The sequence below is a fragment of the Panthera uncia genome, chromosome D4 (genome assembly GCF_023721935.1).
Source record: "Panthera uncia isolate 11264 chromosome D4, Puncia_PCG_1.0, whole genome shotgun sequence".
Taxonomy (NCBI): domain Eukaryota; kingdom Metazoa; phylum Chordata; class Mammalia; order Carnivora; family Felidae; genus Panthera; species Panthera uncia.
The window spans coordinates 24,030,899-24,057,606 of record NC_064807.1 but is presented as its reverse complement, the minus strand read 5'-3'; the positions used below and the strand labels follow the sequence as shown (position 1 = coordinate 24,057,606).

General features: G+C 35.6%; 1 protein-coding gene across 8 annotated transcripts in view; it reads left to right on the top strand.

Moving 5' to 3' along the window:
• Positions 1-25,091, top strand: part of GKAP1 (G kinase anchoring protein 1) — an 80,699-nt gene extending 55,608 nt beyond the window's left edge. For 6 of the 8 annotated variants that reach the window (XM_049651693.1, XM_049651879.1, XM_049651943.1 and 3 more), the window contains 6 exons: positions 4,590-4,739; positions 12,895-12,996; positions 17,780-17,843; positions 21,901-21,971; positions 22,515-22,592; positions 24,765-25,091. In XM_049651693.1, coding sequence (XP_049507650.1) covers positions 4,590-4,739; positions 12,895-12,996; positions 17,780-17,843; positions 21,901-21,971; positions 22,515-22,592; positions 24,765-24,812 — 513 coding nt within the window. In that variant the 3' untranslated portion in view covers positions 24,813-25,091. Of the gene's footprint in view, positions 1-4,589; positions 4,744-12,894; positions 12,997-17,779; positions 17,844-21,900; positions 21,972-22,514; positions 22,593-24,764 lie in introns of all 8 variants that reach the window. The other 2 variants (XM_049651817.1, XM_049652168.1) reach the window with 2 other exon arrangements.
• Positions 25,092-26,708: the final 1,617 nt, after the last annotated feature.

Genomic DNA, 26,708 nt, shown 5'->3' with positions numbered 1-26,708 from the left:
TTTCATCAAATATGGCAAATTTTCTTATTGTTTCTTCAAATATTTTCTGTTTCTTTGTCTTTTCTCCTTCTGAGACCCCCACAATGTGTATATTGTCCTGCTTGGTGGTATCCTATAGGTCCCTTAGAGTGTTTACTTTCTTCAATTATTCTTTCTAGTCTTCTGCCTATGTAATTTCCATTGTCCTATCTTTAAGTTCACTGATTCTTTCTTCTGCTAGTTCAGTTCTGCCTTTAATTTGTCATTTCAGTTGTACTTTTCAGCTCCAGAGTTTTTTTTTTTTTTGGTATCTTTTCAGATTTTCTGTCTCTACTGATATTTCCATTTTGTTCACACATTGTTTTCTTGATTTTTTTCCACAACTTCCTTCAGTTCTTTGAGCATCTTTTTATGATAGTTATTATAAAGTCTTTGTCACATAGGGTGCCTGGGTGGCTTAGTCAGTTAAGTGGCCGACTTTGGCTCAGGTCATGATCTCGCAGTCCGTGAGTTCGAGCCCTGCGTCAGGCTCTGTGCTGATAGCTCAGAGCCTGGAGCCTGCTTCGGATTCTGTGTCTCCCTTTCTCTCTGCCCCTCCCCCAGTCGTGCTCTGTCTCTCTGCCTTTCAAAAAAAAAATGAATAAATGTTAAAAAAAGAATTTTAAAGTTTTTGTCACATATGACTGTCATATGTCTTTTTCAGGGACAGTTTCTGTTGATTTATTTTTTGCCTCTCAATAGGCTGCACTTTTGTATTTCTTTGAATACATTGTGATTTTTTTTGTTAAGTGCTAGACATTTGAAACTAATAATGTGGTAACTCTGGAAATCAAATTCTCCTTCCTTGGATAGTGGTGGGTTTTATTTAAAAAAAACCTTTTTTTTTTTTAAATTGTTGTAGGCTATCTCTGTTCAAAGGATCAACATGAGGTGTAAACTTAATTTCTTAGGTCTTTTCTGGGCCTTTTACCTTGCACGTGCACAGTCACTTTTTAATTTTCCCCTTCTAGACATTTGCTTTTGAGTGTCCTAGTTTTTAATGTCTGGCTCCCAAAAGTGAAAAAGCAAAATATGAAGGAGGGAAAAAGGGCACCAACCCTTTGAATCCAGTGGAAGTCACTTCAGCTGGAGGGGGAGGAGCTTGCAACAGTGTGAGGAGGTACAACTACAATGGCTGCCTGCCTCTTTGTTTCTTTGTCTGCACTTCTGTGATCAGAGCCGCAATCAGTGACCAGAGCAGATTCCCATTATTTGGAGGACAGGGTCCTTTTTTGCTCACCCTAGTTCCCATAAATTGTGCAAATTGCTCCACAAACATTTCACACAGATGCCTGCCACATGACTGAGGACAGGGGATGAGTAGCTGCTACTGTACTAAGAGCTAAAATTAACCAAAATTCATCTCAGTTTACCATCTAAGTCTTTCCCTGGAAGTTGCAAGCCTTCAACAGATTCCAGAATTCTAAAATAGTTACATCAGATAGATTCTATCAGTGCAGTTGTCTAGATGAGGTGCTTCTTTCTCCACCATCTTCCCAGGATCCTCTCCAGGATCTGTTTTGAGTTAATTTTTGTATTCAGTGTGCAAAAAGAAGCCAAATTCACCTTTGGCGTGTGTGTGCCCAGTTGTCCCTGCACCACTTGTTGAGAATACTCTTGTTTCCTTAAAGGAATACCTTGACTCCTTTTTAAAAAACTGACCATATATGTGAAAGCTAGGATCTAGACTCTGAGTTATGTTCCAGTGATCTATAAGGCTGTACTTATACAAATACCATACTGTCTTTCTCACTGTATGCTTGGCACATAATAGATGTTCAGTATTTGAGTTAAATTGAAATTGAATTGGCTCAACTTATTAAAGAGTCTGTGTTCTTACATTTGCCACATGTTTGCCTTTTTTCTGTTGGGATGTGTGTGTGGTAAGGGGAGTTGTGGGTAATTCCTTTTTGCTTCTTTTCCCCCTAGTTTCCTATCAAACTATATTTTGAAAAATTCTATCCTTATTCTACAAAGACATTTTCTGCTTCACTGAAAAATACTCCAGGACAGAGTACCTTTGGGATAGGCATGCTGTAGTAACCCTCTACAGCTAATGGTAGTAGCCTTCAAAAAACAACGATGTTGACTAGAACTGTACTCTTTAGAGAAGTGACATCCAGAGGCCTATTAGTTGCCATCATGTTATTCCTTCCGTCAAAGCTTAGCTGTTTTAAGCATTGTTGTATTTATTGCTTTAAAGTAAAATCTTACCAGAATATACCGGACATATTTTATTAAGCAGTAGACTTAGAGTTATATCTGTACCATGTAACAATAGAATGACTCATGGGCAAGTTATTCAACTTTCCTGAGGCCATGATTACTTTGTGACAAAATAAGTCTTGCTCTATTAATCTCTTATGGTAATGAGAATCAAAGTGATGCTTGTGTGTTTTGCAAAATGCAAAGTGATACACAAACTTTTTAATGTCATTTGTTTATTTCTTAAGCAGCAATACACATCTTTATTTCTGTAAAATGCTATCTTTTTTTTAAATGTTTATGTTAAGAGAGAGCCCCTGCACAGGGCCACACATGCGTGCATGAGGGGGAAGAGCAGAGAGAGAATCCCAAGCAGAGCCTGACTACAAGGGACTTGATCTCAAGACCCGTGAGATCACAATCTGAGCTGGAAGCAAGGGTCAGATGCTTAACCAACTGAGCCACCCAGGCACCCCTCTTTCAGATGCTTTCTAAGATAATATGAAAGGAAAGGAATTTGAACTGTTGGATCATTTGCTTACAAAAACAACTGAAATGGGTAAAGTTTGAGTGTTACAGCTCAAGAATGTGGGACATATGTGAAACCAAGGAGAATAAGAGGAACATTTCTTTAGTCTCTGTCTTTATGACAAGAAGTTGTAGAGGAAATGCTGCTTTTATTGGAGAACATGTAAAATTTCTAATTTAATGTAATTGAATAGATTGTGATAAAATCTTGTTTCTTTATCACTGGTATGTAGAATTTATGTAAAAGTTATTTCTTAAATATAAAAGATTGAGCAATACAGAACTACAGTAATCAGGGTTGTGTGGTATGGCATAAGGGTAAACATATAGGTTGACATAATAGAAGTGAATCCAGAAGGAAACTCTTTATGAAACCAATTTATGTTCAATTGGTTTTGTATAAGCGTGCCAAGACAATTCAGTGGAGGAAGGAATGATCTTCACAATAAATAATGCTGGATATCCACATGCAAAAGAATGAGTTTGGACCCTTCGTTCACATCATACACATAAAAAAATAACTCAAAATGGATTACAGACATAAATGTAAGAGCTAAAACAGTAAAGCTCTTGGAAGAGATTATAGGAGTAAATCTTCATAACTGAGTTAGGTCATGGTTTCTTGGATAAATTGGACATTGTCAAAATTCAGAACTTTTGTAACACAAAGGTCACTATCAAGAATGTGAAAAGACAACCCATCGAATGGGAGAAGATATTTCCAAATCATATATTGGATAAGAGGCTTGTATCCAGAATATGTAAAAAAACTTACTACTCAAAAATAAAAGGCAATCCATTTAAAAAGTAGGCAAAACATCTCAGTAGACGTGTTTCCAAAAAGATACACCAATGTCCAATAAGCACATGAAAGAGATGCTCAGCCCCATTAGCCATCAGGGAAATGCAACTCAAAGCCACAGTGAGATACCACTCACACTCACTATAATGGCAAGTGTTGGTGAGAATGTGGAGAAATTAGAACCCTCATGAGTTCTACTGATGGGATTATAAAATGGTATGGCTGCTTTGGAAAACTATCTGGCAATTCCTCAAGAAGTTAGACATAGAGTTACCACATGTCCCAGCTACTCATAAGTATAAACCCAAGAGAATTGAAAACATAGCCACACAAAAACTTGTTCTTAAATATTTATAGTAGCATTATTCATAACAGCCCAAAAGTGGAAACCACCTAAATGTCCATCAGCCAATGGATGGAGAAATGAAGTGTAGTGTATCCATCAGTAGGATATTATTTGGTAATCAGGAGTGAAGTATTGATACATGTCATAATATAGGTGAACTTTGAAAGCATTGTACTAAGTGAAAGAAGCCAGTCACAAAAGGGCACATGTTGAATGGTTTCATTTATATCAAATATCCAGAGTAGGCAGATCTATACAGACAAAAGGTAGATTAATGTCATGCAGCGGACAACTAAGGGTGAAGGTATTAGGAGGAAATGGGGAATGACTGCTAATAAGTTCAGGATTTGTTTTGGGGATGATGAAACTTATTGTAGTTATGGTTGCACACTTGTGAATATATTAAAAACCATTGAATTGTGCATATTAAATGGGTGAATTGTATGGTATATGGACAAATTTTTTTTTTTTTTAATCAAGCAGTACCCAACTCAAAAAACTATGAAGAGAAGGACATCTAAGAATGTGCCTCTACTATTTATCTTCTGGAGACAAAAAAGAATCAGATGGTTGTTTATCTCTTAGTTACCATTTTTCTTTCATTCTCTAGTCTTGTAGTGGCTGACTAGGTTTATTAAATACATCCATTTTTGTGTTGAATGATAGTAAATCCTAATTCATTTTTGACAGGAATTGAGTTCTCAGACTTTATCACATGATGGAGGATTCTTCAATAGACTGGAAGATGATGTTCATAAAATTCTTATTAGAGAAAAAAGAAGAGAACAGCTTACAGAATATAATGGAACAGATAATTGCGCAGCTCATGAACACAACCAGGCATGTAAAATAGAAAATTCTCTTAAAATCACAGTGAAATTAAGATGCAATTTTCCTTTAAAAAAAAAAAACTTAAGCAGTGGAATCCAATTATGATATGATGCTACAATTTTAGGGTATTATCGTAGTCATTATCCCACATAGATTCTTATGTTATCAAGTGTGAGGTCCTCCATTCATTGAATATTGCTGAATGTGTGCTATGTGCTAGGTACTGTTAGGCACCAGTACAGGGAGTGGGAATACCGAGATGGGTGAGACTGTCCTTCACTTAGATACTCAGAGCAGTGGGGATAGGAGTAGGCAGACCTATACAGTATCATTCAGCATGATGAAGGCTTTGAGAGAGAGAAGCACGATAAACACGAGGCTTTGAATAGAGAAGGTACTAGCTCCCTCCCTGGGGGAATTGTGAAAGGTGTCTGATGAATTGACATTTGGGATGGATGTTGAATGATGAATAAACTGTAAGAGAAATAGAGGGAGCCTGCGGGAAGTGCAAGAGCAGAGGCCCAGAGCTGCATAAGCCATAGAGCGAATATTCAGAAAATAGAAGATTTTGCACTGAGATATGTACAGGGTATGTGAAGGTGGGGTAACAGGGCTGGGGAAATAGATTGGGTTTAGATTATGAAGGTCTACTTCTGCATATGCAAAATTTTTCAAAATTAAAAAAATTAAGATTTTCTCATAGTATATCATTGAGTGTAATGGGGAAAAGAAAAAGATTAAGACCATTTAAAAAATACTTTTCTCAGGGTGCCTGGCTGGCTCAGTCAGTTAAGCAGCCGACTTCGGCTCAGGTCATGATCTCGCGGTCCGTGAGTTTGAGCCCCGCATCGGGCTCTGTGCTGACAGCTCAGAGCCTGGAGCCTGCTTCCGATTCTGTGTCTCCCTCTCTCTCTGACCCTCCCCCGTTCATGCTCTGTCTCTCTCTGTCTCAAAAATAAACATTAAAAAAAAAAATTTTTTTTTTAAATAAAAAATACTTTTCTCTCTTTACCTCCTTCCTCTCTCCATTGTGCTCCTTTCTCAGAAAAAGAAAACCCTTCTTTTTGCCAAGGTGAAAATCCTCTTTTATTATACATTAATATGCCAGGAATTTTCAAAGGTAGAAAATAAGTCAATCCTAATAAACCTCTGTTTTTTAAAAATTTTTAATGTTTTATTTGAGAGAGAGACAGAGACTGAGCGTGAGCAGAGGAGGGGCAGAGAGAGAGAGGGAGACACAATCCGAAGCAGGCTTCAGGCTCTAAGCTGTCAGCATAGAGTCTGATGCGGGGCTCAAGTCCACAAACCACGAGATCATGACCTGAGCCAAAGTCGGATGCTTAACCTACTGAGCCACCCAGACGCCCCATCTTTTTAATTTATTTTATTGTATTTTTTTTTAAGTAGGCTCCACACCTACATGGGGCTTGAACTCATGATCCTGAGATTAAGGGTCATGTGCTCTACTGACTGAGCCAGCCAGATGTCCCTAACCATTTTTTTTAAAAGTTGATTTATTTATTTTGAAAGAGGGCATGAGCAGGTGAGAGAAAGGGAGAGAGAGAATTCCATGCAGGCTCCACACTGTCAGCGCAGAAGCTGACATGGGGCTCGAACCCACAAACCTTGACATCATGACCTGAGCCAAAATCAAGGGTCAGGCACTTAACCAACTGAGGCATCCAGGCGTCCCCTCCTAATTCAACCATCCTTAACACAACATGTTTCATTTTTGAATACTGCTTTTCTAGGAAAATACCACATGCATGAGTATTTAAAAATAATTATTGGGGCGCCTGGGTGGCGCAGTCGGTTAAGTGTCCGACTTCAGCCAGGTCACGATCTCGCGGTCCGTGAGTTCGAGCCCCGCGTCAGGCTCTGGGCTGATGGCTCGGAGCCTGGAGCCTGTTTCCGATTCTGTGTCTCCCTCTCTCTCTGCCCCTCCCCCGTTCATGCTCTGTCTCTCTCTGTCCCAAAAATAAATAAAAAACGTTGAAAAAAAAAATAATTATAACAATAGGGAATATAGTTTTGTAGCCCCTTTTGTAAACCATGCATTATATTGTCAAATCAAGACAGTATAATTCACTTGGTCATTCATTGCCCTATTATTGAATATTTAGATGGTTGAGAATTGGTCACTTGATATTCATTGAACATCTTCTTATGTTTAGTTTTTTTGATGAATTATTTTCTTGCAATTTTTTTTAAAGATTTTGTTATTTTAGGTAATGTCTACACCCAATGTGGAGCTCGAACTCATAACCCCCAAATCAAGAGCTACACACTTCACCAACTGAGCCAGCCAGGCACCCCTCCTTGAAATAAATTCTTAAAAGTAGTAATTATAATTGAATCAAAGGATATAAACATCTGTGTTGCTCTTGATGTGTATCAACATTGTCTTCTAGTAGCAGGGTATGAGCTTACTAGATTGTCCATAACGTTACCAGCATTGGGTAGATCATCCACTCCTGGTCTTATGGACTTGAGGGCTCTGTTTTATTAATTGCCCTTGTGGTATATCTTGCTCTTTTGTTCAGTTGATACCCATACTCACTATGTCCAAACTCATGCCCATCATTTACTCTCCAAACCAAACATTTGGCTTGACTTCCATCATTTCTGTTTTTGGTTCTGTCATTTTATCCAGATATCCAGACTCTAAACTTCTTTTATTACTTTTCTGTTTTTCAAGGTTTGGGAGTTTTTAATCATTGAAATATTTCTCAAATCTATCTTCTCTTCTATTTTCATGAACACTTTTCTAATTTTGGCCCTCATTATGTCTTACTGGTATTATTTCAGTAATTTTTGACAAGTCTTCCTGCCTCCTGCCTTCCAATGGTAGGTGTAATTCCTCTTATACACTGCCACCAGATGGCTTTTTAAAAAGTGTGACTTCTACCATGCCACACAAGCCCTTAAATGTCAATGTCTGTTGAATCAAGTACAATGTCCTTGACCTGATATGTAAAGTCCTCAGTCTGTGCTTTTCAAACTGAGAGTTCCAACTCATTTAACAGGTCCAGAAATCAATTTAGTAGATTTATAGATAGATAGTAGAAAAATATAGTAGATAATAGAAAAAAAGTGTCAAGAGTATATAAACCATCTACCTACTCGTATTTTATGAAATTTGTTCCAATGCATATATGTACACATACACAACATATACCTACATACACTGACATGTATGTGCATTCTGGGTCATGATCTAAAACATTCTTTAATGTGGGTCACTGTCATATAAGCTGGAAAGCATTGTTCTGTGATATAGTTTCAACCTAATTAACTCCAACTATATTCTTTCCCAGATTTTCTCATAGCTAGAGCAGAGCATACCTGTCACAGAGTGCTCAATCCTCCCTAGCTTTGCTCAAGGTTCATGTCACATGCTATCTTCTCTGTGAAGCTTTCTCTCACTGCCCCACCCTACACGCGAAACATAGAAAATCTGGATGTGATCTTTCCTTCTTTTTCTTACTAGACAGCATTTTGTTTTTCTTATGGCACATTTCACAGAGCACATTTTTATTATAACAGATTACAAATCCCTTGTGGACATGGACTTTATCTTCTACATCCTTGTATCTTCATTATAGTATAATATTTTCTACTTAGAAGATATTTTTTTAAGTTATTTCTTGAAATACAGGATTTTATAAAAATGAATGTACATTAAAACAGCATGATTTTCTCGGGGCGCCTGGGTGGCTCAGTCAGTTGAGGGTCGGACTTCGGCTCAGCTCATGATCTCGTGGTCTGTGAGTTCGAGCCCCGCGTCGGGCTCTGTGCTGACAGCTCAAAGCCTGGAAGTCTACTTCGGATTTTGTGTTTCCCTCGCTCTCTGCCTCTCCCCCGCTCATGCTCTGACTCTCTCTCTGTCAAAAATAAATAAAACATTAAAAAAAAACAGTATGATTTTCTGTAAAGTGGAGAAATGATAATAGCAAAAATTAGTACTTGAGAGGTTGCTGTATTAAACATTATTTAAAATGATTATTTCATTTAATTTGCACAGTTAACTAGAAGTTGGTAGATGTTATCTCCAGTTTGTAGATTCAGTGGGAAAAAATGACCTTAATTTTATTCACCTGAAGAAAACTACTGATAATTTGTTGTGGTCCTGCTTTTCTAATGATATATACTTTTTTCCTCCAATAATGTGGAAACCGTTCTATGGACCACTTTTTAGCTAAATAAATATGGTGAGCATTTTGAGTTATTAAGTAATAATTCTTATACATTAAATAATTGAGTATTTTAAAACACTAAATTGCTTTCAGTTACCCACATTGAGAAAGAAAAATATTTTAAATGTACCAGTTTGAGATAACATTTCTTTGCTTACTGGCGAAATTGTGTACTTTCTCATGTTTATTGGTTATATGCCTGTCATATGGTTGTGACTGTTTTTTCCAGTTTCTCATTTACCTTTTGATTTCGTTATAGTATTTTTGTGGAAATTTTTCATCAAGTTAAATCTGTCAGTCTTTTCCTTTCAGTTTTTTCCCTTTGGTATGTTCAGAAGTACTTTCCTACTCAAAGATGATAGATATTCATCTAGATTTTAATACTTCTGTGTTTCCATTTTTTCAAAACTAGAATAGTAATTCATATTATTCCATACTCAGTATAAAACAATTTTGATAAAAGGAAATTTTAGTTTTTTTAAATGTTTATTTATTTTGAGAGAGAGAGAGAAAGCAGGAGAAGGGCAGAGAAAAAGGGAGAAAGAATCCCAAGCAGGCTTCACACTGTCAGCACAGAGCCTGATGTGGGCCTCGAACTCACAGACTGTGAGATCATGACCTGAGCCAGCTGAGCCACCCAGATACCATAATAAAAAGAAATTTTTAAATGATAAAGTGAAATTTCTATAATCTCACAAGAATAAATCTCCTAAGAGTTATTACATTTTTAGTGTATATACTTCCAAATTTCTTCTTTGCATATGGTATCATAATATTAAGACCCTGTGAATGTTTTATAGTTCTATATCATTTTTAGTGACTTTGGAGTTTTCAGTTTTGTGAATTTACCACGTGTTTAGCCTGTATCCTGTTGTTGGGCATTTAAATTGATGTCCAGGGGTGCCTGGGTGGCTCGGTAGGTTAAGCATCCAGCTCTTGGTTTCAGCTTAGGTCAGGTTATGATCTTATGGTTTGTGGCTTTGAGTCTGCTGTCAGTACAGAGCCTGCTTGGGATTCTCTCTCTCCCTTTCTATTTGTCCCTTCCCTGCTCACTCTCTATCTCCCCCTCCGCCTCTCAAAGTAAATAAATGTTTAAAAATAATAGGGCTGCCTGGCTGGCTCAGTAGGTTAAGTGTCTGACTTCAGCTCAGGTCATAATCTTGCAGTGTGGGAGTTTGTCAGCATCAGGCTCTGTGCTGACAGCTTGGAGCCTGGAGCCTGCTTCAGATTCTGTGTCTCCCTCTCTCTCTCTGCCCTCCTCTCCTCAAAAATAAACATATATATATATGTGTATATATATGTATATATATATATGTGTGTGTGTGTGTGTGTGTGTGTGTGTATATATATATATATATATATATATATAAATTGAAGTCCAGTTTTTTTGTTGTAATAAGTCTTCAGTGAACACTCTGATATTCTCCCCACCTCACTTACCTATTGAAGGTAAATTCCTAGAAGTGCAGTTCTTGGGCCTAATATATATATGTCTAATTTGGATCCACTCCCCTTATTCCTTAAACTAGAATCTTGAAGCCTATCATCCTCACCTGCCACATTCAACCCCCAATAAATACTGTAGATTCTGCTCCCAAATAGTTTTTCCTATGATATACTTCTCTCTATCTAAACTTCTAATCTCAGGCATAATCTTTTCTGACCTGGGTTTGCAGTTGTTATTAAAGGGTCTTTATATCTTTCCTACCCACTCTAATCCATTTTCCACAGCAGTCAAAGTGATCCCTGAAAAACATAAATGTAACATAAATATAAATCTGATAGTCCTGCTCAAAATCTTTCACTGCTTCACAAGCCTCTCCAAGATTAGGCTTCTGTCTTCTACTATCTTCCCCCTCACTAAACTCCAACCATACTGGCCTCTTTCCCCTTCAAATTCGGGCTCTCTCCTGCCTCAGAGCCTTTAAACATACTGCTCTTTCTACTTGGAAATCTCTTACCTCTACTTTTTGCTTAACCAGTTCCTTCCCATCTCTCAAAGTTCATCTCTTTTTTTTTTTTTTTCAAAGTTCATCTTAAGTGTCACTACCTCAGAGAACACTTCCCTGATCCACCAGGGAATAGTCCACATTATTCCCTTTATAGCACTGTGCTGCTTTTCTTCATGGCTTAAAACCTTGCATTGATGTTATATCTGCCTCCTCTGGGACAAGTCCCAGAGAGCAAGAGTCAGTACACACAGCACCTAGCAGTTAGGTGTAGAGTTTCTGTAGAGTAAGTTAATGTTGCCACATTAGTCATTAGATAAATAGAACCAATTTATACTCTTATGTGACTGTAAGATGATTTTTTGCATTTAAATTTGTTTTGGTATGTGGTGCAGGATGGCAGGGATTTATTTAACTTGATTTTTTCCCCAGTTAGCCATTTATCCTGTAACCTACATTTGTTCTGTAATTCAGCCTTTTCTCACTTCTTTAAAATACCGTAAGTATGTTACAATAAATTCTTATATCTCGGGGTGCCTGGGTGGCTCAGTCAGTTGAGTGTCTGACTTCGGCTCAGGTCATGATCTCACAGTTCGTGGGTTCGAGCCCCGCATCAGACTCTGTGCTGACAGCTCAGAGCCTGGAGCCTGCTTCAGATTCTGTGTCTCCCTCTCTCTCTGCCCCTCCCCTACTCATGGTCTGTCTCTCTCTATCAGAAATAAATAAACATTAAAAAAACATTCTTATATCTTAAGTCTCTTTCTGGAATTTCTTTTCTAGCACAGTGGCTCTGTCTACCTACGTGCCCTGACCACACTACTTTAGTTATTTTTGCAATATAGTGTACAATTATTCGGTAGACAAATTCCTCTTCATTGCATTAACGTTTTGTTTCTGTTCTGTATTCTCCTGGATGAAGTTTTGACTGGAATTTCAATTGAAATTTTATTGAACTACCTAAATAATATTTAGTCTTCTCATCTGCAAACATACTTTGTTCCATGTCCTCTTTGGTATTTTATAATTTTCTTTATAGATCCTAAACATTTCTGAATTTTAATTTTAGAGATATACTTTTTAAATGTTTATTTTGAGAGAGACCATGTGCGTACATCAGCAGGGGGAGGGGCAGAGAGAGAGGGAGAGAGAGAATCCCAAGCAGGTCCATGCTCAGTGTGAGCCCAATGTGGGGCCATGACCTGAGCTGAAATCAGGAGTTGGATGCTTAACCGACTGAGCCACCCAGGTGCCTCTAGGGATATTTTTTATAGCTACTGAAGAGGAATTGGTTTTTCTAGTTATATTTTCTGCCTAGTAATTGCTGATATACAGAAAAGCTGTTAATTTTGGGGTTCTATTATTATTTGTTACTTATTATATTTTATAATCAAGTATAAAATATAAATTATAAAATAAGTATAAATTATAATTGATTACTTCTCGTACATTTTGAATTCTTTTGAGTTTTAAAGATAAACGAATAGCAACTTGTCACAGAGCACTTTTTTTTTTAATGTTTTATTTATTTTTCAGAGAGACAGACAGAACATGAACAGGGAAGGGGACAGAGACAGAGAAGGAGACACAGAATCTGAAACAGTCTCCAGGCTCTGAGCTGTCAGCAGAGAGCTTTACATGGGGCTGGAACTCAAGAACTGTGAGATCATGACCTGAGCTGAAGTCAGATGCTCGAAATGACTGAGCCACTTAGGCTCCCCGTCACAGAGCACTTTTAATATGTTTATCCCAGTATAGAAATATTTCAAAGTTTGATATTATTCTGTTATGCTTGTAGTTTGAGATTAATCATAAATATCTTATTTGCTTTTACTGTAATAATTACAATTATAATTGAGTAGAAGTGGAAATGTAGTCAACGGTTTAGGGTTGCTTTAGAAAATGAATTAAAATTGGGAAAAATCAGGCTTTTTCCTCTTAAACGTTCACAAATATTGTAAATATTGTAAACCAGAAATGGTAGAACTATCTTAGTTCTAAAATAGTGTTTTTCTCTCTTAGGAAGTAGTTCTGAAAGATGGAAGAATTGAAAGACTAAAGTTGGAACTTGAAAGGAAAGATGCTGAAATCCAGAAGCTGAAAAATGTGATCACTCAATGGGAGGTTTGTATTTATTTACTGTTGTAAACTAAAATAATTCTCTTACATGGTACTTTTCTGTTTTTCTTACATGTAAATATGTGTAATATTTGATCAATAGAAATAACATTTCTACTGTTCAGGTTTTTAAACTCTCATTAATGATATAAAATCTGAATAACAGTGTAATTTTCTTCTCATGTTACAATATATATAACATTAAATTTTCCATTTTAACCATTTTTAAGTATACAATTTATTGGCATTAATTATCTTCACAGTGCTATGTGAATAACCACTATCTACTTCCAGAACTTTTTCATCATCCCAAGCAAATTCTGTACCCATTAAATAACTGCTGTTCTTCTTTTGTTGCAGCCACTGGTTACCTGTAATTCCAATGAATTTGCTTTATTCTGGGTACTTCATATAAATGGAATTATATAATTTTTGTCTTTGTGTGTCTGGCTTATTTCACTTAGCGTAATGTTTTCAAGTTTCATCCACGTTTTTTGCATGTATCAGAATTTCATTCCTTTTATGGCTGAATTGTCCATTGTACGTGTATACTACATCTTGAATTTTACTCATCTGTTTGTGGACATTTGCATTGTTTCCACCATTTGACTGTTGTGAACAATGCTGCCATGAACATTAGTGTACAAGTATTTGAGTCCCTGCTTTTAGTTTTTGGGTATATACCTAAAAGTAGAATTGTTGGATCACATGGTAATTATATGTTTAACTTTTGGAGAAACTGCCATATTGTTTTCCATAGCACCTGCAACATTTTACATTCCCATCACCAAAATACATGAAGGTTCCAATTTCTCCACATCCTTGCCAACATTTGTTATTTATACAGTTTATTTTAACCACAAACCTGCATATTACTCTTTGATTTGCTTCCTTAGGCTTTTTTTTTTAATCTCTTATTCATCTCAAGTGTCATTGTTTTTTGACTAATATTTATTCACTCAACAGTTATCTGTTGAGTGCCTATAATGTGCCAGGTGCTTTTCTGGGCCCCACATATGCAATGGTGAAAAAAATGATAACTCAAGTTCGAGCTCTGATGGTTCTTACATTTCCCTTTCTCCTCTACTTATGCCTTTAGGAATCATCCCTGCTAAAACCTTTTTGGACTGCATCCACCCATCTCCCTTAGCTTTCTCTTTGTGGTTTATATTTTCCTTTTCCTTTTCTCCTCTGTGCCAGGCACAGAGAAGAAATACAAATATGAGGTACCAAGAAGCTCATAGTCTAATGAGGAAGATACACATGTAAATAGTTGTAGTACACTGTAGAATTTATAGAGATTTGACAGAGTGCTCCCAAATCACAGAAATAATCCTGAATTAGTTGCTGCTATTGAAAATTGCTAAGCTTTTCACAGAAGAGATGGTATTTCCAGGTAGAGACAGTACCTACAAAGGCATGGAAATGGTAAGAAATATATTGTTGCTGAAATTTAGAGAAATGGAAAGTTGTAAAAGGTTATATTGGAGATGTTATTTGGGGTCAGTATTTGAAGGCAATTGGATTTTATTTTATTTATTTGTTTAATTACAGGAAGGTAAAACCACAGAGCAATATCAGCCATGAACAAACATGCGGAAATTCTTAACAGGATCTTAGCAACTTGAGTCCAATAGATTTTTTTTTTTATTCATCAAATGAATTTATAACTGAAAATTAAAATTTAAAGTTACTATTGAAAGCAGTAAAATTTTAGTTGACCATGGCTAAACAAAAAATATATATAAGCCAAGAAATTTAAGTACCTTTTTGTTCTTTGATGTAATTCTTTTAATGGAACATTTCCCTTCTGGTGACAGCTTTTAACATTTAGTTTATATTTATTCACATCAATCTGGGCCCTAGGTAAAAAGAAATTGTCAGGTACTATATACATCTATATCTTATAAATATATTTAGGCCAAGTTTTTAGATAAGAATTGAAATATATATTCATGTAGCACCAATCTAGTGGTTCTAATTGCAGTTCTTTTTTGTCCTGCTCATAATTTATGAAGCTTTGTTTTTTTTAATTTTATTTATTTAATTTTATATTTTTCATCATGGTGGGTGTACTCTTTAATCCCCATCACCTGTTTCCCCCATCCCCCACCCATCTCCCCTCTGGTAATCATCAATTTGTTCTCTGTAGTTAAGAGTTTGTTTCTTGGGTTGTCTCTCTTTTTTCCCCTTTGCTCATTTGTTTGTTTGTTTTTTTAATTTCACTTATGAGTGAGATTATATGGTGTTTGATTGACTGACTTATTTCACTTAGCATTAAACTTTCTAGCTCCATCCCTGTTTTTGCAAATGGCAAGACTGCATTCTTTTTTACAGCTGAATAATATTCCATTATAGATAGATAAGATAGATAGATAGATAGATGCACACACACACTCACCACATCTTCTTTATCTATTCATCTATCGATGGACACTTAGGCTGCTTCCATAGTTTGGTTATTGTAAATAATGCAGCAATAAACATAGGGGTGCATGTATCCCTTTGAAGTAGTTTTTTTGTATTTTTTGGGTAAATCCCCACAAGTGCAATTCCTGGATTATAGGGTAGTTCTGTTTTTAATTTTTTGAGGAACCTCCATCTGTTTTCCAAGCTGCACCAGCTTGCATTCCCACCAACAGTGCAAGAGGGCTCTTTTTTCTCCACATCCTTACCAACACTTGTTTCTTGTTGTTAAGTTAGCCATTCTGACAGGTGTGAGGTGATCTGTCATTGTGGTTTTGCACTTTCCTGATGACTAGTGATGTTGAGCATCTTTTCACGTGTCTGTTAGCCATCTGTATGTCTTCTTTGGAGAAGTGTCTTCTGCCCATTTTTTAATTGGATTATTTGTTTTCGGGGATCTTGAGTTGTATCATTTCTTTATATGGACAGTAACCCTTTATCAGATACGTCATTTGCAGCTGTCTTCTATTCTAATGGCTGCCTGAAGGCATTTGGATTTTAGTAAAGGTCTTTAGAAAGGGAAGTGGCATGAGAATTGTTTTGTGGGAGAATAATGCACATGGCTGAAGCCTTGAGTGAAGGTAGTCTGGTAAAACAATGAACAGGTATTGAGTGTGAGAGGAAGAGCACATTTTCAACTGGTTTGGGCAGTGGTAACTAATACCCCATTTTGTATATGCTTAGTTTGAAATAGCTGTAGATGTAGGCATAGATGTTCAGGATGCAGCTGAACACAGTTGACTCACAACGTATGTATCATTTAACTTAAGTGCTCTCTTTTTCATGAAATTAAAAATACTAATAAGGCACTATATGTTTCATTTGTGCTCTTACAAATTGCATGGCACTAGTGTGTTATACATTTTGTTTTTATCAATACATTTGCTATTCAGGGTTATATGTACAAAACTATATATGCTATTTTTATGGTCAATATAAAGATTTTTCATGGGTAATTTTGCTCATTTGCAATTTTTGCTTTATGAGCTGACTTTAGACTCTAAGGCTGGAATAAGAGGTGTTTCTGTGTATACTGATCTATATCTGGGACAAAAGGCTTGAGCTGAGATAGCCTTTAGCAAGATATTAACATTGATTAAAGCCTTGAGAGAATTTCTTACAGTTTCATATTCTTAGGGGATATATTTCTATATTCATAGTGAATATACTTATAGTTGACTTTGTATGGTTTTCCCCTTCATATTTCCATGTGTCCATCTGACTTACTGCCCTCATTCATTTCTAAGATTCTCAGAAGTTCTATTACTTTTATATTTACTGTGGTATTTACTTCTGTTCGATGTATTGACTGCAGTTATTACTGAGTATCATTACTGGTTATCAGCAATTTACTGAATAGAGTGTTTAGTAAAAGCCATTTTTATCTTTATTGAACTTGATTTAAAATACATTAAATGTGTTTTATAAGAAATATTTTTGAATCGGTAACTTCTGTACTTACCTATGTACATGTTAAGAGAAGAAGTGACAAGTTTCTTATACTGATCTGCTTTCTTTCGCTGATCTCTTGTTTTTCCATACTGTATTAAATATAGTGTTATGTCTAATGTACTAATATGTTAAGTATTTATAAATAATTAAGTCCATTTAAGATATGTTGAATAAGTGTAGTGGAGTGGGCAAATTCCCTGGAATAAAGATGTTAATGTGGGAACACAGTTCCTCTTGTTCATAAGTATAAAATTGTGCCATTATGTAGTATGAGAAGCTAAGTCATTTAGAAAAATAGAAAAAGAATTGGAAGGTATTTCAGTAAATTATTAATTCATACCATCCAAATTTACCTTAACAATATATAGTTAGTGAAATAGTGAGAAGACATAGTACTGCACTGTACAATTGAGTAACCACTATGTGAGTGTACCTAGTCACCTTTTCAGTAGTTTAGTAGCCACATTTTGGACAGTGGCAGGTATAGAACAGATACAGAAAGTTCTAGTATAGTACTGGACAGTCTTGGTCTGGAGCTGTGAATCATTTTTCTTTGTTTTTACCTAATTATTTTGAATTGTGTAAGGATTTTATTTAAGGAAAAAAAGAGAAAGACTCCAGGAAAATTTAGTCCTAAATTTTGTCCAGTTTTATCTCTCTCTTCTTGATTTTTCAATATCCTATAATATTAATTTCTGTTATTGTACCAGGGATTTAATTTAGGAGTAGACAGTTATGAATACATTTTCTTCTTTCAAAAGTAATTTCTGTCTTTCAGCAAGCCTAGAATTCATAACTTCATAATTCATAGTAAATCATTAATTACATTATTTACTTTTAAAAAATTAAATCTTTTTTCTTTGACTATTAGGCAAAGTATAAAGAAGTAAAGGCAAGAAATGCACAGTTATTGAAAATGCTTCAGGAAGGTGAAAGTAAGTGATTTGTGTGTTTTTAGAATTAAAAGTTAACCTTAAAAAATATTTGAAGATAATTTTTCAAGATATATGATTTATTAACTCAACAAAATTAAAAATTTTATCAGAGTGATACAAATTGAATTATTTCTGATAATCTTATTATTACAAGTCACTCTTACAGCGCCTTAGTATTATACAGGTTTATGACTATTTGGGTAAGAGAAAGCTTGAAATTTCCGTTCTTATAAAGTACTGGACTACATTCAGCAGGAAAATAAGAATAGACCTTGCTTAAGATTCTCTTTTTAATTATTAGAGGAGAATGCTTATTATTTTGGGTTTTCCTTCTCCCCTTCTCCCCAACTCCTTATACTTTTGTTGCCACTCTAAACTTTGGCAGTAGTTCACCAGCAGGAAGCCAAGGAAATCACTCAAAAATGATTAGAAATATTCAGATTAGTAAAGTAGATGCTATGTGAAGCCCCTCCCCACATCAGTTGCACTCCTGATTATGTATACCTAATGATACTTACCTTGAAAGTTCTATGAAGATTTTCCACTCATAACAGAAAAGGAAGTGTGTGTTAAGTTTTTAAATTTTTTTTTAAGCTTTATTTATTTTTGAGAGAGAGGGGGAGAGAGAGAGAGAGAGAGAGCGAGAGCGAGAGAGCGCGCACGCACACATGAGTGGGGGAGGAGCAGAGAGAGGGAGACACAGAATCTGAAGCAGGCTCCAGGCTCTGAACTGTCAGCACAGAGCCAGACGTGGGGCTCGGAATCACGAACCGTGAGATCATGACCTGAGCCAACTGAGCCACCTAGGCGCCCCTGTGTGTTAAGTTTTTAATATGAAGCTTATGCAAAAGAAATTATAAATAATAAAAGACATATAGAAAGATAAGAATAAGAGAAAATCTTCTGAACAGACAAAATTAAGGCCTATAAACAGTTTTCCCTGTTAATAAGTGTCAGTGATAAACCAAATAGATCTCTTATGAGTACTGTATAATGTTCAAGAAATGGTGAGACTCACCTTGAAGAATAAGCAAGATAACAGAAATTGAAGATCCTGGGAGTATAATTGTCTAGTCAAAATTTAAACTATGTTAAAAAACAGTTATCAAAACAATATGAGTAAAAACCAGAAATTATGTTCAATTGAACAGAATATATAGTGTTGAAATAGATTCAAGCTTGCTGTTTTATAACTTTACTGTTTTTTGTAATATAATTTATACAGCTTAACTATGATGAAATGGAAGTTAAAGAATAATGGGGAAAGGTATTATTTGGACAATTAGATACCAACATTCTGAGATCACTTTAGATCTGTGCATGTTACTGAGTTCTGTGCAGATCATTTAATAAAATTATGAAAATAAAGTAATTGTTTATAAGCTGTATTTCTTTTTTTTTTTATTAAAAAGTTTTGTTAATGTTTATTCATTTGTGAGAGAGAGAGAGAGCATGAGCAGGGAAGGGACAGAGAGAGAGGGAGACACAGAATCCAAAGCAGGCTCCAGGCTCTGAGTTGTCAGGACAGAGCCTGATGCGGGGCTCAAACCTACAAACCATGAGATCATGACCTGAGCTGAAGTCCGACACTCAACCAACTGAGCCATCCAGGCACCCCTCTGAGCTGTATTTCTAATTAAAGAAATTAAGGGTATCATTGGACATTGGATGCATGATTTTTAAATATGTAAAAAACAAAGTAATATTTATATTTAGAGAAACATTTATGAAAAGTAAGAAAGTTAAATGATAAAAGCTTTCTCTCATTTAAAATGGCTACCAGTAAATGACTTCAGTGTCCATGCTATACTATAAAAAAATCCAAATGAGATCACCTGGCTGGCTCCGTCAGAGAATGCAACTCTTGAACCCAAGGTCATGAGTTTGAACCCCACATTGGATGTAGAGATTATTATGTTTTTAATTTTTTAAAATTTATTTATTTTGAGAGAGGCAGAGAGCAGGGAGGGGCAGAGAGAGAGATCCCAAGCAGGCTCCACACTGTCAGCTCAGAGCCCATGTGGGGCTTGAACTCACAAACCGCATGATCATGACCTGAGCCCAAACCAAGAGTCAGAGGCTTAACTGACTGAGCCACCCAGGTGCCTGAGATTACTTTTTAAAAAATCCAAATAGAAGAATTTTATATAGAACCATTACATGAAAAATAGAGTACATTAGAGCATATATACTCTAGCATTTATAATGTAAATGTAGGGGCGCCTGGGTGGCTCAGTCGGTTGAGCTTCTGACTTCCACTCATATCGTGATCTCAGGGTTCATGAGTTCGAGCCCTGCCTCAGGCTCTGTGCTGACAGCTCAGAGCCTGGAGCCTGCTTCAGATTCTGTGTCTCCCTCTCTCTCTACTCCTCCCCCACTCATGCTCCGTCTCTCTCTGTCTCAGAAATAAACGAACATTAAAAAAAAATTTATAATGTGAATGTAAATACAGTCAGTTCTATTATAATGCAACATATGTTCCTAACAATCACCAATTTCTGCCTAAGTACACAATTAAAACCACAAGGATTATGGGGGAATGGGATTAGGAGTGCACAACAGTTAAAAAACTTCATCAGAGACGTGTTAAAAAAAAAAGATAGGAATCTAATTAAAACAGTAACACAGTTTTATACATGTTAAAATGGTTAAACACAAATACTATAATAAGTCTGGCACTTTACCTGAAAGACCTGAAATTTGCTTGAGAAAATAGGTTTCAGAAGGTCTGCAGGTTGTGTTTACTGTGAAGCAGTGGAAGGATAGAAAGTTGGTATTATTCTGAACACTCAGGGAATGGAGATAGCTGAGAGATATTTGAGGTGTGTGCATGGGTGCAGTTTTCTGTGTTCGTGAAATAATGCTCAAGCAACTGTAAAGTTCGCGTTATGTTCAAGTTGTTCCCCAATACAGTAATCTCAGTGAAACAAATTTGTGTTTTCAAAACAAGCATATTATTATAAAACTGACTATAATTGAAATATTACGTAATTATTAAAAATTATTCTCAGTGAGTGTGTGTAATTCTGGGGATTGGGGAGTAGAAAACATAATACATAAAAATTCCCAGGTTGAAGGGCATCTGGGCTGGCTCAGACAGAAGAGCGTGCAACTCTTAATCTCAGGGTCATGGGTTTGAGCCCCACGTTGGGTGTAGAGATTGCTTAAATTAAAAAAAAATTACCAAGTTGAATCTTGAGAGCCTATGATTTGGTTCTTGATGCAGTGTCTCACCTTCATTAAACTATAAAAAATACATTTTAATTGCAGTGTTATATTATATTGGTAGAGCTGTGGTGATATCAGTACTCATGTAGTTGATCTTTTCCTCCTTCACTAAATTTATTACAGTCTTACCTGTTTGGTTTCTCCTAGCTTGTTTTCAAAGTTCAGGAGTTAGTTTTTCATGCATTGGCCATTACCATGGGTTAAAGAAGTTGTTAGCCATGTGGGGATTTTTAAGGCTTAGGAAACCTTGGCACCAAAATGTAGAGCTCGTGCTTCCCCAAAGAGGGAAAACCTCTCGACAAAGGAATAGTTCTAAAAGTCCACAGGCTTATGTAATCAGTTATGATCATATGAGCTACATTTATTTGACAGTGCTGTATTGATATGAACAGTCAGATAAAAATCATTTTTGTGGGCCTTACAGTATTGCTCGCCCTGACAATTTGACAAAACAAAACAAACAAAAACATTCTACATTGTTTTTAAAATCTTGCTTTAAGACTAGTCAAAGTATTTTATCCCTTTGAGAAATTGTTTATGCCCTTGTTCTCTGTAGTATAGTTGGAAAAAATTAGTCTTTCAAGATACCTTTACAATTAATATTTTAACACCACAGAAAATGTAAAATTTCCAAGAAAAACTGCTATAGTAATAATAATGATGAGAATTTACCAGTGAAAAATAAGAGCTATATAGAACTAAGGAATACATTGATTCAGTACAAGGACAAATCTTTGCCCAATTGCACTGCTGTCTTGGTTCACTAAAGTATTATTCAAGTGTTTGAGTGACTGAAAACATTACACTGCTGTTTTTCCTTTCTTGTCAGTGAAAGATAAAGCAGAAATACTGCTGCAAGTTGATGAATCACAAAGTATCAAGAATGAGCTAACTATACAGGTAAGAAAAACTATGGAGTATACAGGACTGGTTTCCTTAAGCTATTACACTTTAGTCCTAAATTATGAAACTTGATTAAACAAAAATACAGCCCATCAACACTGCAGTAAAGTGATATAAATTACACTTTTTTATTATTATGTAATAGCAGATGGATGAAGATTCTGTTTTCCATGCTGAGAAGGTTAGGTGTGTCCTGAAGAGTAAGGGAGGATAGGGTTGTATTTCAGTTGATGCCTACTCTAAATATAGAGATAAAAAGGGCAGGTAGAACTTACCCAGTCATGAACCGTGACTTTCTTCCTTTCCCATCCTTACTTTGTCATTTTCTCTTGGAATATTGAGCTTCTCCTGTCTACTTTTAGTAGACAACTGAGTAAAATGCCTAATTGAAATTGTGTGTGTGCTCAGTGGTGGGAAGGTGGTTCTCCTGTGATCCCTAGTCATCTAGTAGTCAAATTCATCCCCAGGAGTAAGTGTTAAGAATTAAGAGTATTTGCTTGAAGACACGAAGTCTTTTTTAAATTGAATGTTTGGTTTTAGGTGACTTCACTTCATGCTGCATTAGAACAAGAAAGATCGAAAGTGAAAGTATTACAAGCAGAACTAGCCAAATACCAGGTATGCGTTTCTAATTTCGAAAGTGTTCTCATCGCAAATAATACACTTAGGATAGATACTGTGTGAGAATAAGGTACTATTTTATTCAGTCTAAAATCTATTCGCCAAACATATTAATAATGTTATTATTGGGCATATCATTTACACTTTAGAAAATGTTAGGGTCATTCTAGATATTGGTATTTACAGTACTAACTAAATTCAGAAAAATCCTTGGTATGTGATATGGCATATGTGCCAGTGAATCATATCGAGGGAAGGTACATAATGACATTTGTCCTATTATATAAATTTGATCACATTGGTACAGCAGTTTCTCCTAGATATCTTTATTGTAAAGATATCTTTTCCCTTTATAGTTAATAAATATGTGAAGTGATACTTTGAGATTGTGTGAATATCCTTTTCTTTTTACTAAATGCTTTTAGCATCCATTGATGGTGATTTTTCTAATTCTGTTATTTCTTCTGCATTTACACCTGGCATTCAGCATTTTTTTCTGGACAAAGCAGTAAAAAAATCAGTTATTTGTTTCAGTATATGTGTATATGAAGTATATGTGTATAAAAAGCATTTTATGTATGTGTGTCTAAGTCATGATATAAAATGTTAATTAATGTGGGGAGTCATAAGTCAAAAAGGTTTGAAAGCCACCACTGTTGGCCTGGAGAACATAGAAGTTGTAACAGCCCCAGGTTTGACATCTCATCATTCCCGGAAGAATTCCCTTTGCCTGGGAGACTTTGAAAAAGTCATATCATTGATCCATTGATCATTTTGTGTGTGGGTTTTTTTTTTAATCTTGTGGAAAAGCAAGGTAAGAGTTTTAAGCTACGTGACATTGGTACCTATGCATAGTGGGTATCTACTTTGAGGAAAGCTTTTAGTAAGTGTATTTGTATTTTCCTGCTACAGGAAATAAATTTTATTTTTGATACATGGCATTACACATCTCAGGTCCCACATAACCTCTTCATACGTTTTTTTTTTCCTCTGGACAAATCTGTGCATAACTTTTATTTGGTCAGGAATGAATCATGACATTCTCATACTTGATTTTTTTATTTAAAAGATTGATGAAGAAATGTTTTTGACCACTAGGAGGGAAGTTATAGGCAGAACAAGGATGAAAGCAACAGAGAATAGCTGCCAACACTAGTAAATGGGTCTGGATTCCATGGGCCTCTGACCACTTTAACCACAGCCAAGTACTGGTTCCTAAACCTGGCTGACCATCAGAATCACTTGGGAACTTTTTGAATTACAGATTGTTGAGCCCATTTCTAGTAATAATAAATAAACAGATCTGGGACAAAGTCTAGACTTCAGAGTTTTTAAAATATCACCACTTAGGTGATTCTATTGATCAACTAAATTTAGGCATCATTGCCATAATTTATAAAAATGGAGAAGAAAACTGTAAAATTATTGTAAGGAACCATTATTTTGTGGTTAAAATGAGGGGTAGAATAGTTCAGGATGATTTTAATTTTCCTCTTTGCACCTTTGTACTTTCTGTATTTTTACAATGAGTATTTGCTTTTTAAATCAGAGTCAGGCAGAAAATGATACGTTAAAAATAATGAATGTAAAATACTTCTTATATTTTGAGCTCCTACCTCTTTGCTTGGCTCAAATCAAACACCATAGATGGAGTTTCATTTGGAGCAAATTAAATACAGATTCATGTATATCACTGAGCAATATGAAAAGTAGAGTCTGCTTTTCAACCTGCTGATGAACAAAATCAGATTTCTGATGCTAATATGAACAAGACTAACTTGAATTAAAAATTGAATTATCCGAGAAGGTAATAACTGAATTAGCAGATTTGCAGATTATATGGAGCAAATTATTTATTTTAGAAGTGATCAAAAATTGCACTTTTAAAAAAACCTGGGACAGTCCAAATGAGGTCTAAAAAATATTGGTAGTCTTACTAAGTCTAAACTAGTTCAAGTAGAAGTAACTACTTCATACAACCCGCTTTAACCATTTGGAAAAAAATAACCTTATAAAAATAATTTAGTGGTCTGCACATTCAGATTTGCAACAACAAAAAAAAATGTTTCCTTCTCATACTCAAAAATGCCTTTGGTCTCATTTATTCTTAAAATGAAAATGCCCCCAAAATGATACTTCCTAAATAATTTGCCCTATTTTTCTTTACAGGGTGGCAGAAAAGGGAAAAGAAACTCTGAATCCGACCAATGTAGGTGATTGCATTAGCCTTTGAGGTCAACACAAAAATTAACACTTTCAGGGTTTTGCAAAAATGTATATATTTAATGCTGTGCAACTGCTAAACTATGCAGTTTTTGTTGAAGAAACTTAAAGTGATTAGCTCACTAACAGTCTATAATTTTATGTCCTTTTGGCTTAAAGTGAAAAGAAGAAAAATAGAATTCCAGCAGAATTCACTGATTATTGTTTACTATCCATACTTCGTATCACTTTAGTTTTTCATCAGTCAATAAAATTAATTTACTCTTCCACTAATATGTTTGAGTTTTTAAATTTCAGAAACGGTGTGTAAGTAGTATTAATTGGATTGTTGAAGTTCAGTGACCATTTACTCAGCACTTTGTGCATGCTAAACTCTACAGGACATACAAAATGAGTGAAAAGTGGTGGATACCCTCCAGTGGACATCGAAGCTGGGGACGACAAAAATACGTATGCATTAGAGTGACTAGAGCGTCGATAGCACATTGTTTGGAAATTGAGAACACTTGCATGAGCTAGTTTCTGCAGGGTGGATCTCTTTTCTGTAAATTTGCTGGGAGGCATTCCAGGCAGAGGGAGCAAAATCTGTGCTGAAATATTTGTTTAAAGAACAGTATGTCTTGAGGACAGAAACATGACACACTGAGAATAGAGTGTTGAAGTCGGGGAGGAGTGAATGAGAGATCTTTCACTGGTATCATCAATCACTAGAGTGATTAGTGGTTTGTGGAATTGATGTTTTTCTTTTTTTAGTGTAGTCAGTGAAACACAAATATGATTCCTAAAAATACAGAGGTTTTTTGCTTGTTTGTTTTACAACAGAGATGAATACATAAATACTGGTGTTGGCCTCCTTTTTTTCTTTTTTTTGAAGAAAAAAATAATGTCATCATTGCTTTTATGTCTGGCTTCTAACATGAGGCTAAATGAACCTTGCAAAGAATTGGGACTTCTTATTTCTCCCTGTATTCCTAGCACTTAGTCCTTTGTGTGGCACAGAATAGATACTGGATAATTATTTAATAAAGTGGTAAAGCCTTTTAAGATAGTTTTACCTTTACTAATTTTACCTTTGATGAAGAATAGGTACCATCAGACCTCATAAGCCCCCAAATAGAAAATAAAAAAATCTTACTCTTATTGAAGTGTATATTCACTATTGCATAAAAGAAAAAGTGCCTTGTTGAGTTTTTCTAGTCTATATGAATCCATTAGATTTGGCTTATGATTTATAACTCACCTCTTGATGTATGCTGAGATTAGCTTTCAACAGTCCTTCTACAGAGGGAGAAAGGAGAAGAAAGTGTCTTGAGATGCTAAAGAACTATTACCTTAGTTGTGCATTATTAAACTATTTAAAAAAAAAAAAAGAATAGGTACCATCAGGGACACCTGAGTAGCTCAGGCAGTTAAGCATTCGAATCTTGATTTCAATTCAGGTCGTGATCTCACAGTTTGTGAGTTCGAGGCCCTCATCAGGCTCTGCGCTTGACAGTGCGGAGCCTGCTCGGGATTCTGTCTCTCCCTCTCTCTCTACCCCTCCCCTGTTCACGCTCTCTCACTCTCTCTCTCAAAATAAATGAATAAACTTAGAAAAAAAAAAAAAGAATAGGTACTATCAGAGCCTAATCAATTCAATAAATATATATGGTAATATTCCATGATACCATATTTTTCAACCCAGTGATGAACAAAATCAAATTTCTAATGTCTTATATGAACCAGCTAGACAGAACCTGAATAGTTTCAGTTATAATTGAATTACCCAAGGAGCTAATGAACTGAATTCCCAAACCATACTGTATCATCATCTGCTTTTGATTTTCTGTCTGCACATTATCCATTTAGTACATTATCTAGTTTCTAGCACAGTGCCTGGCACAAGATAGA